The sequence below is a fragment of the Myotis davidii genome, unplaced genomic scaffold, assembly GCF_000327345.1.
Source record: "Myotis davidii unplaced genomic scaffold, ASM32734v1 scaffold573, whole genome shotgun sequence".
NCBI classification, from domain to species: domain Eukaryota; kingdom Metazoa; phylum Chordata; class Mammalia; order Chiroptera; family Vespertilionidae; genus Myotis; species Myotis davidii.
In genome coordinates, this window is record NW_006285997.1 from 168,811 (window position 1) to 180,161 (window position 11,351).

The 11,351-nt window shown below is 54.7% G+C and overlaps 1 protein-coding gene across 1 annotated transcript in view; it reads left to right on the top strand.

Annotated features, from left to right (window-relative positions):
* The first annotated feature begins 6,299 nt into the window (after window positions 1-6,299).
* Window positions 6,300-11,351, top strand: part of EGFR (epidermal growth factor receptor) — a 44,715-nt gene continuing 39,663 nt past the window's right edge. The window contains exons 1-4 of the mRNA XM_015559686.1: window positions 6,300-6,488; window positions 7,316-7,499; window positions 9,353-9,490; window positions 11,282-11,350. Coding sequence (XP_015415172.1) covers window positions 6,315-6,488; window positions 7,316-7,499; window positions 9,353-9,490; window positions 11,282-11,350 — 565 coding nt within the window. The 5' untranslated portion in view covers window positions 6,300-6,314. The remainder of the gene's footprint in view (window positions 6,489-7,315; window positions 7,500-9,352; window positions 9,491-11,281; window position 11,351) is intronic.

The window sequence follows — 11,351 nt, forward strand, 5'->3', positions numbered from 1 at the left end:
TTTTCTTGGCTCACAAACACCAGTTAACACCCAAGAGAGTGGACACAGATGCAAAGGTGCTCTTACTCTACTTGGTATATATATATATATCTTTAAATCATGAACTTGGCTTGGGATTATTTTTATACTTCTTTTTATTGGTGAGAGAGAATCATTGATCGGCTGCCCCCTGCACGCCCCACACTGGGGATGGAGCCCACAACCCAGGCCTGTGCCCTGACCGGGAATCTAACCGTGACCTCCTGGTCCATAGATTGAAGCTCGACCACTGAGCCACGCCGGTCAGGCGTCTTGGGATTGTTTTACTGGCTCTGAAGACAGTCCTGGGGATGGAGACCTGCAAGTGTTGGTGTTCTCTTCATCACATCAAAAAGGAAAGATGTTATTCTAGAACAGTGGTTCTCAACCTTCTGGCCCTTTAAATACAGTTCCTCATGCTGTGACCCAACCATAAAATTATTTTTGTTGCTACTTCATAACTGTAACGTTGCTACTGTTATGAATCGTAATGTAAATATCTGATATGCAGGATGGTCTTAGGCGACCCCTGTGAAAGGGTCATTCGGCCGCCAAAGGGGTCGCGACCCAGAGGTTGAGAACCGCTGTTCTAATTCTGCTCGTTAACGCATTAGGGTCTCTCGGTGTGCAGTGTGTTGGCCGTGCCACAGTGCGCGTGGCAGGTGCTGCCCGGGGGCAGGTGCACAGGGCGGTGACCGGGTGTCGGAGAGGACTTCTGAGTGTCCCCTGAGCACTTCCCGGTTGCCGTGCAGATTCAAAGCCAACGCCCTTTGGATGCCTACAAGCCGCGAGTTATCATTCGTTATGAACTCGCATGTGCCCAGCAAGGAGCTGTGGACAAAAGAGAAAGTTTTGGAAAATAAAGAAAAATCGTCGCCACTCTAGTGAGACTTGCCCCTCATGCCAAAGCCTTTGATTCCGCGCACAGCGAACGTGTTGGTGCCGCTCTGTGCTTGCTTCCATTGTTTTCCTAATTGCCATTGCGTGTGAGTCAGCCGCAATTTTCCTACGTTCCCATTATTACAGATCTTCATAGGCGAGCCGGTACTGTAATCATGCTTTATAACATTTCTCTGTGGGTAAGTGTACTCTGTGGTCCCGAAGTTTAAAAATGTATAGATCTGGAAACCGTCGCCGTACGATGCCCGGTGTCTCCCGAGAGCCACCATATATATGCACCTGTTCTGAGAAATAGCGCGGGGAACGAATCGCAGCGTCGTCGCCGGCCTTCTCACGCGGCCTGCGGCGGCTCTGCATTGCTCACCGATTGTTTCTCGTGGTTAAAGCAGTTTCACAAAGCCTGTCGTGAATCACGGAAAACTTGGAGGATCTCGGTAGTTGTGCATGTGCGTGGTGGCTTCTCCATTTTTTTTCTTTAAAAAAAAGTGTATTTTATTAACATACCCACCTTCTTCTCTCGTACCCCGCAGATTTGTATACACTGTATCCTCAGTTACTTGTTATTATAAAGTCATATCTGGTCACTGTAGAAAATTTGAGAAATGAAGAAAATGTGGAAGAAATAAGAGAAACGTGGTTTCTGCGTCAGAAGGCGGCGCTCCACGGAAAACGGGCCGAGACAGCTCAGGAGGCCGAGGGAGAGGTTTACGAGGGCTCAGCTGCCCGGGCAGCCATTAATGTGGCGTCGAGAAAACAGCAAATTAAAACAATTACACGGTTACTCAGGCACTTCCAAGCGTCTAAGTGGGTTGGGGGAAACTTGAAGAAACTAGTTTGAATGTCTTGCCCGGGCTTGTGGCCAAAGAGGGGTGCCGACCGCTTAATGCCACGGGGGGACTAGAACTTGGCTATTGATCCTGGCTAAACTGCTGATCAACTGAACACTGTCTCTGTGTCATTCCTTCTTCGCCGACTCTGTCCACACCTTTGGGGACCCCTGGACCTGCTGGGGTTGGACCTCAGCATTTGGCGCCTGAACAGCCAGCAATTATACAGGTAATAAAAGAAAAAAAATGCCACGGGGGAGGGGAAGGCCTCGCGCCCCACCCCCCATACACACACACACACACACACACACACACACAGGAGGGGCATTTTGAGACTTCGGGGAGGCAGCTTGTTTTATTCCCGGTTATGATAAGGTGTAGGGCTCGAGAAGAAACATGGCCAGGCTGTGGGCCAGCCCTCGGGGTCCAAGGATAACAGCAGACCGTTTCCCACAAGCCCTTGCCTGAGCCTGTTGCTCAGAGCTGAGCAGATGCCAGGCCTCACCGTGGGGACCCCCAGAAGCCTGGCTGCCCTCTGGGGGGCACCTCGCCCACAGGGACAGTGTGGCGCCATCCCGCTAGTGCCGAGCCCTGAAACCCGCAAGGCTAGGGGGCAGGGATCCGCGGGAGGGGGGTGCAGGGCTCACTAGGGTGATGGTGGTGTCCTCTCGTGTGAGAGGAGTGTGGGTGACACGCGTGTGTGCACGTGTGCATTTGTGGAAACTCGCCAGGTGCTCCGCTGCAGAGGGATTAGGTCACACTTTCCTCTGCATGTCCGTCAACAGCAGAGGAAACAGCCATTGAACCAGAAGCGGTGGCCTGCGGGGTGATGCGTACTGGTATCTGCCCCTTTTAAATGCATCGAAAGTAAGACAGTCCCGGCAGCGTAGTCAGTGGGTGAGCGTCGACCTATGAACCGGGAGGTCACGGTTCAATTCCCGGTCAGGGCACAGGCCCGGGTTGCGGGCTCGATCCCCAGTGCGGGGCATGCAGGAGGCAGCCGATCAATGGTTCTCTCTCATCATTGATGTTTCTATCTCCCTCTCCCTTCCTCTCTCTCTAAAATCAGTAAAAACATTTTTAAAAGAAAGTAAGATGAGTAGATACGTGACGAGGGGAACATAGCAACATGCTAACGGAAGCATGTCCGGGGTACGGTCCTTTCAGCTTTTCTCTGCGGTTCCGACTCGTCACCAGATCTGAGGAAGAAAAGCTAGTGCTGAGTAGGTCCTGCTGCTCTTGACTCAGTGGAATCTGCCCTCAGGTTTGCGAGGGGTAAAGCCAGGCATAGCGCACACGGGGCTGGGCACACACTGTTAGTCGTCAAACATACAGCACTGAAGTCAGATTGAATCTCTTCTCTCTTCGGATAAATTGCTTAAACACCTAGTCCTAAATGCATATTTTAAGGACATTCTTAAAGTATAACATGTTTCTCTCTCTATCTCTCTCTCTCCCTCTCTCTCTCTCTCTCTCTCTCTCTCTCTCTCTCTCTCTCTCTCTCTTACTTCCTCTTCTGTATGAAGGTTCTACACAGTAACTCTGCTTAACACTCCATGTTTGACTAAGCCAGTGGTTCTCAACCTTGATGCACATTAGAATCACCTGGGAATCTTTTTAAAATCCTGATTGCTGGGCCTCATCCTCTGGAAATTCTGTTTCTTTGTTGTGGGTTGGGGCCACATTAGTCACAAAGAAACAATTTCCGGAGGATGAGGCCCAGAAACCAGGATTTTAAAAAGATTCCCAGGAGATTCTAATGTGCAGCCCAGGTTGGGAACCACTGCTAACGGAAGGAGCTCCAAGCTTTCCTGCCGTTCCGCCGCCTCGGCAGCCCGGGAGGCGGGGTGTCGCTGGGTCTGCATTGGAGGAAAGCGCCTCCCGAGCCGGAGCTGCCGGCGGTGCCGCAGGGCACACCGTGAGGCAGTGGCCGAACAGGAATTAACAGGCGCTCGCTCTCTGTGGTTTTGTCTTAAATCTGCCAGCGGGGCTGTGATTCTATTTTTTTAATACGTTTACTGGCTCCGTGGCCTCACATTTAAATGTTGCCATTGCTTTATTTCATAACATGAGATATTTGGTGTGAAAGATGGACCAAGATTATACTTTGTTCCATCAGGAGACCGAGGCCGGGCCATTCCGGTCCTGTGTGGGTTGCTGCGGCTGCCGCTGTGTCCTGTGGGCATGTGGGCCGGGGCCGGGGCCGGGCCATGATGCCTCGGGCGGGGACCTCAGTCCTCACCTGGGGAACGGGTTCCAGGTGGGCCTGCCTCAGACCGAACCAAGTACACGTCAGCAGCCTTCTTCTCCCCCAGAACAGACATGTTGGACAGCTGGCTTCTAGGGCTCTTTGCCATGGGGGCGGGGGAGGCACTATTAAAAAACAAATCAATAACGATCAACATTTTGCACAAAGCTTCTTTTTTCTTCCGTATTTGGGTCTCTTTCCTCCGATACACTTTCCGAAGTGGGATCCTCCTGACATGGAACGCAAGCACACTGGTTCAGCCACACACGCTGCCCAGTGGGTTCCCAGCACGGTTCTGAATTCACGTCCACATCAGCAGTGAGCAGTGCTGCTGTCATCTTCCAAAGAGAGGATCTTTGTTTCTGACGATAAAGTGCCTCACCCTGAACCACGAGGCCACGTGACGGAGACTCAGCGCACAAACTCTCCAGGTGCTCACTGGGCGCTTTCTGGGTGAGCGAGAGGAGGGCGGAATGAAGGCACAAGTGCCATCTTCTTGACATGGTCCGTTTCTGGAATAAAACCAGCTGAACTTCAGTGGCTGTGTACCAGGGGCCCCATCGATGTGACAGTAAACACCCTTTGGCTCCGAGTAGAGAAGCTTACAAGCGAATGTCCTTCCTCGCTTCCGGTGGAAGCAGCTATGTGCCTCCCTCTGTGGCTGAGAACTCCTGAGGGCCCCCCCCCCAAGTTCCCGCCATCACCGTTCACCTGGCTGGCATGAGGGCACGCCAACACCTGTGGCCACCTAGCCCGCAGCCAGTCAGGTAGGCCGAAAGGTAGAGGGCCGGCCTGTGGCCAGGGGAGCGGTGGTGGCCTCCAGGTGTGCCAGTGGGGAGCCCGCGTCGCCCCCACAACCCTGCGCCTACATCGTGGGGGCGCCTTCACGCAGGACCTGGCGCTGGGAAGTAGGTCTGGCCCTGTCCGCCTGCCTCGCAGCCAACTGTGCTCAAGGGCTCCACGTCGAGGCTGAAAGCGAGCGGCCGGACTCCTGGGCAAAGGCAGCAGCTGGCCGCGTTGGGTCCACCCAACGTTGTGGTTGGAAGCCAGTCACTGAGGCGCCATCAGAGTTCCCATGTGACTCCCTCTGCCGCAGAGTGTGGGTGAGACGCGGCAGGGGCGAGGGGCTGGGGGGAAACCCCCACAGGATGAACGAGGAGTGGGGGTGCTTCATGCCCAGCGCTGGCGTCGGAACTTGTGTCTCTGCCCTGACACCGGAGCAAGGGCAGACGCCGGGTGCTGCTGGGCAGGCAGTTCCCGTAGGCGTACAGAGGCCCAGGAAGAGCAGCACGGGTTTTGGAGGTGACCTCGAGGAGGTCCCGCCTGGGGACTGGCCTCGTCTCGGGGCTCAGCCCCTGGCTGCGATGGTGGTGCCGCCTCTGCAGACCCGGGCGACCCCAGCCGGTCCTGGGCTCCCCTCCGAGCCCAGGGGCCCTGTGTCTTCACTCCCAGAGGGATTGTGGTTCAAAGCTCCCAGCTTCAAAGGCCCGAACCCCTTTGTTCTGTTACGCTTGCCTGAACGTGTTCTTTAAAGAGCTGGGCTTGCAAATGTGACTTCGTATCATCCTCTCCTTGGCTTTGAAATACAGACTACGTAGTGGGTCTCCCCCTCGTGGGAGATGTTTTCTGGTCTGAAGTCTGGTAGCTTCGCACACGAAGGAGCGGAGCGCACCTGTGCGGGCGGGGCTCCCAGGAGGACGGACTGACGGAGCACTGTCCGTTTCTCACTGGCGGTTTTTGAATGTATGTTTCCACTTCGTTATTCACTAAGCCTTATCTAATGAGACCTGGGGTTCAGTCTCCGAGGCCTTCGCTTAGAAGACTGTCTTAACCTCCCGCCTCTGGGTTTTCCTTGACGCGCTCGTCGTCCGCTCCCAGCTGTGCACCGTGGTGGTCCGCACACGTCTCCTGGTGCGTACTATGTTTGTAAATACTCTTTGACACCCAGAAGGCGGTGTGCTCTCTTTTGGCAAAGTAAAAAGTTCGCGATGCAGTTATTCAGTCGACGTTGTAATTACATTATTCATACACTTTCTGACGCGTATTGTTTGGCCTGCTGAGGTTCCTACCGACTGTCTCATCCGAGAGGTTTTTATAGACTCTCGTCTGTGTCCCCGTGACTTCTGAACACGTTTGAACGAGTCCCTGCGGGTAGGAGTGAGCTCTTCCTTCCGCTGACCTGCACCTTGTAAGGCTTAACCCTGTGCTGTCACGTCTGCCTCCATCAGAATTAACATCCTGAGCCACCGGAGCACAGAGTCTGTTGGCGTTTGTGAATGTGATTTTATTTTAGTTGTGTGTCTTCCTGGGCATTTCATGAGATGCCTTTTTTTCTCCCCCCAGTTTGCCAGGGCACCAACAACAAGCTCACCCAGCTGGGCACATTCGACGACCACTTCCGGAACCTCCAGCGGATGCTCAACAACTGCGAGGTGGTCCTGGGGAACTTGGAGATCACGTACATGCAGAGGGACTACGACCTGTCCTTCCTAAAGGTTGGTTCCGTGAGTTCAGTGCCTCGCCCAGACACGACAGCAGTGGAGAGAGGCAGGCACAGCCTAGGCGGCATTCTCCTGGGCGCGTGTTGGCTTCGACCACGGCAGTTCCGAGTCCTAGGGAGTGTGCGGTGCACGTGGCATGAGGAGGCCACTCTCCCAGCTAGTGCCAGGTCACCAAAGGACGCCCCAGAGGAACTGGTCCGGCCGGCGCTCCACGGTCATCATAGACACCGAGAGGTATCTTGTTGCCATGGCTTCCGCCGTGGCACCCTGGGAACTGGCTCTTACTTTTTGAAAAGCCTTGCTTTGTAGCATCTGCCCATTGCCTTGGTGTAAACACTCCCGCCACGGTTGCTTTCCAGCCGCCAAGAGTTTAACCGCATTTCACAAGTGTCCCCATGTTTTTCAGTCGGCTCCAGAGAGCCAACAGGAGCCAGCAGTTGAACTCTGGGTGTGATTGGCCTCCTTCCGGTGGCTGTTTTCTTTTTTTCATGAGCAAGCAGGCAGAATAGATGCAAGATAAATTAACAAAGCCGTTCCCATCTTCACCTGAGTGTGTTGAAGGCCTAGGGAAGCAAGTCACGGTTTTGCTGAGTAATCATGTTGCCCTTTCCTGCCGCCAGCGGGCTCAGGGGGCACGAAGTGGCAATGACTGTGCCCCCCGTCACCTGCCACGCCCTCCGTGCAGTCACCCACATGCCCTACGGCTGTCACCACGCGTGGGCGTCGTTCAGGGGGCGTCCTGGTTCCCTGGGCCCGTGTTAGACCTCACGCTCTTGAGCTCCTCGAAGGAGCTCGGCCAGCCTCACGCTTTGTCTCCTCAGACCATCCAGGAGGTGGCCGGCTACGTCCTCATTGCCCTCAACGTGGTGGAGAGGATCCCCCTGGAGAACCTGCAGATCATCCGGGGGAACATGCTCTTCGAGAACACCCACGCCTTGTCCGTCCTGTCCAACTACGGCGCCAACAAGACCGGCCTGCGGGAGCTGCCCATGCGGAACCTACAGGGTGAGCGGCCGGCCCGGAGGCCCTAGCGCAGAAATGGGACACGGCCCACCGGGCCTTTCCTCATTTCACTCAGGGAAGACTTTATTCATCACAACAAATGTGGGTTTTTTAATCTTTATTATTGAGAGTATTACAGATGCCTCTCTCCACTGGTTCCCGCCCCACTCCAGACTTTTGCCATCCTGTTGTCCGTGTCCATAGCTAACGCATATATGCATATAATTTCTGTGGTTAATCTCTTCACACACGCCTCCCCTTTCCCTCGGAGGTTCATCAGTCTGTTCCATGCTTCCATGCCTCTGATTCTACTTTATTCATCAGTTTACTTTTTATTAGATTTCTTGTTCCTTTATTTTGATTTTTAGATTCAATTGTTGGTAGATAAGTATTTATTGCCATTTTGCTGTTCAAATATTTATCCTTTTTCTTCTTCCTCCTCTTATGAAAGAATACGCTTCAACATTTCATGGCGTAGTGGTTTGGTGGTAATGAGCTCCTTTAGCTTTTTCTTGTCTGGGAAGCTCTTTATCTGGCCTTCAATTCTGAATGATAGCTTTGCTGGGTAGAGCATTCTTGGTTGTAGGTTCTTGCTATTCATCACTTTGAGTATATCTTGCCACTCCCTTCTGGCCTGCATAGTTTCTGTTGAGAAATCAGCTGACAGTCGAATGGGCGCTCCCTTGTAGGCAACTAGCTGCTTTTCTCTTGTTTCCTGTGCCACTCATGTGTGAGATACAGCTGGTGGAGGTTACTGAAAAGGTGGTACACGGTGCAATGGGAAGGGGAGATGTAGCCAGGTTATCCCGTGTTCACGGAAAAGCATCCGGAGAGTTAGAAATGGTGAAGGCTCTGGGAGAAGGGAGTGTGGCAGACTTTCTGTGCCTAGGGAGCGAATAAGCTGCCAGTCTTGTGACCTGGGCCTCAGGTGTAAGAGACATGCATTAAAAATCAACCCCTGGTGCCTGGCTGGTGTGCACAGTGGTCAGAGCGTGGACCCGCACACCAAGGGGTCACAGGTGTGATTCCCGGTCAAGGGAACATACCTGGATTGTGGGTTTAATCCCCACCCCAGTCGGGATCTGTGCAGGAGGCAACCAATCACTGTGTCTCTCTCACATCAATGTTTGTCTCTCTCTTTCTCTCTCTCCCCCCCCCAACCCCCTTCCACTCTCTCTAAAAATCAATGAAAAAAAATGTCCTCAGAAGAGGATTAACAACAACAAAATCAACGCATATTTGAGACAGTTTCCTGGGTCACTCTGTCTAAGTCAGGCCGAGGAACGGAGGTGTGACTGAATTTCTGTGGCTGATCACACATGAGGGTCCTCTGACAGGAAGCCGGAAGGTGATAGGAGAGATGGGAAGCTGGTTTTTTAAAAACTGAAAGTAACGGCGATCATGCCCTCACTCTGTGGCAGGGACGTGAAACGTAGCATTTACTGAATGACAGATCTAACCACTGAGTCACACGGACAGGGCCTCAACTCATTCTCCACCTGCTGCCGTGGAATTCCACGGGGAGCCTCCTTGGCTTGCTGGCATCTGTCCAGCAGGATGCAGCGTGGAAGAGCATCGGCCTGCGGACCAAACGGTCCCGGGTTCGATTCGGTCAAGGGCATGTACCTTGGTTGCAGGCTCCTCCCCGGCCCGGGCCCTGATCAGGGCATGTGCAGGAGGCAACCCATCGATATGTTTCTCTCTGTCTTCCCCTCTCCTTTCCACTCTCTCTAAAAATCACTGGGAAAATATCCTCGGGGGAGGGTTAACAAAATAAAAGGAAGAAAGCGTGCGCACTGCGTGAGAGCGCAGACGGGGCGGCGCAGAGCTTCAACAACACCCTCCCTCTCCCGCAGAAATCCTGCAGGGCGCCGTGCGCTTCAACAACAACCCCTCCCTCTGCAGCATGGACACCATCCAGTGGCACGACATCGTGGACAGCAGCTTCGTGAGCAACATGTCGCTGGACTTCCAGAGCCACCCGCCCGGCAGCTGTGAGTGTGCCGGGCGCATCGGCCTCCGCTCTGGGCCGGGCAGGGCCACGGGGCCAGGATGGTGGCAGGGAGGCTGGCTAAGGCGCAGGTCCCTTCACCCTAAAGCGCGGATGCAAAGGACCCGCGTCCGGGAGGCTGCTCGGGGCAGACTAGCACTGAGGCAGGCGGTGAGCTCCCCGGTCGGTCGGCACTGTCTCCTCTGTCACAGGAAGATGCCTTCAGCCCTGGCCGGTGCGGCTCAGTGGATAGAGCGCCAGCCTGCGGACTGAAGGGTCCCGGGTTCGATTCCGGCCAAGGGCATGTACCTTGGTTGCAGGCCCGTCCCCAGCCCAGGTCCTGGCCAGGGCGCGTACAGGAGGCAACCAATCAATGTGTCTCTCTCACATCGATGTTTCTCTCTCTCTTTCTCTCTCTCTTGTACTCTCCCTAAAAATCAATGGGAAAATATCCTCGGGTGAGGGTTAACAAAAAGGAAGGAAGGAGGGAGGGAGGGAGGGGAGAGAGAAAGAAAGAAGCCTTTAAGCATTTTCAACTTAAGTATTTTTCTTTTATAAACCTGCTGCGTGCTTATAATAGAAATTTGAAAAATAAGGTAAAGTAGAGATAAAAGTAAAAAGAACATGAGAGTTCTATACCGATGATCACCCTTGACATTTGTGTGTTAATTTGGCTCTTTCTTCTCTCTGGTTCCTTCTCTCTCAGTCTCTCTGCCTCCGTCTGTCTGTCTGGGTCCCTCTCTCTCCCCTCACAGGGTGCAGCCCTGTGCGTTCAGGGTGCTGCCTGACCCTGACCCTAAGCAGCAGGTGCATTGCACTCATGCCCTCCGCCCCTGGGGGCGGCTGTGAAAACTGTCAGTCACAGGAGCGGGTGTCCTGGGTTGCGGTCGCATGGTGACCAGCTCTTCTGAGATCTGAGTTCTTCCAGAGACAGAGCTGCTGCTGGCTGCGGGGACGGGGCACCTGAGCCCTCAGCGGGGGTGATTTGCAGGGACAGATGGCGGCAGGGCCGATGTCCTATGACCAGAGCTGGTGGACAGCCTGCTCTCACAGCAGCTGGAACCGCAGCAGGAACCCCAGCGGGGTCCTCTCGCCGCAGCAGGAACGCAGGGTCCTCAGATCCCTGGGATCCCTGGGTGCTGACCCAAACACGGTGCCGCTGACAAGAGCAGGCCCCTGTCAGCTGGGGGTGCTTGGCCGTCGCCTATGAAAGCTGCGAGCACTGACTGATCAGCTGGAAAGTGTCCAGACTGTAGCTGGCGAGGGAACAGCTGAGGCTGTAGGTGATGAACAGAGCGATACACGCGGTGGACATCTCCCTGTGGAGCGGACTCTGTGCCCCCCTCTCTGGCTAAGAGTCCGGGAGCTTTTACTTACAAACCCGCCTCCCCCAGGCTGACCGTCCGTCACTCAGGAGGGGCAGGGGGAGGCTGCAGCCAGCACCTCCCACCCCCTCCCCCAGGGGTAGATGACCCTAACAGAGCGGGGATGCTGGGCTGCTCCTGCCTGAGCCCACATGAAGCGGGGCCGGAGCTCACTGAACCCAGTGTCCGGGGCCTGCGTGCGCCCACGCTGCCTCCGTGTCAAGGCTGGGTGGACATGGAGGCGTGCGAGGTGCAGCCGTCTTACTTCCCTTATAAGTCACCTGCTCACAGACCAGCCGGCCGAGCATCGGAAACACGGCGGCTGCTCCTCGAGTTCAGGCCGCTGCTTTGCTCCGGGCCCGGGAAGGCGCCATCCCTCTCCTCATCGCCCCTTCCCTGAGATGGCGTTTAACTCTCCGTTTCTGTCCTAGGCCAGAAGTGCGACCCGAGCTGCCCCAGCGGAAGCTGCTGGGCTGCGGGCAAGGAGAACTGCCAACAACG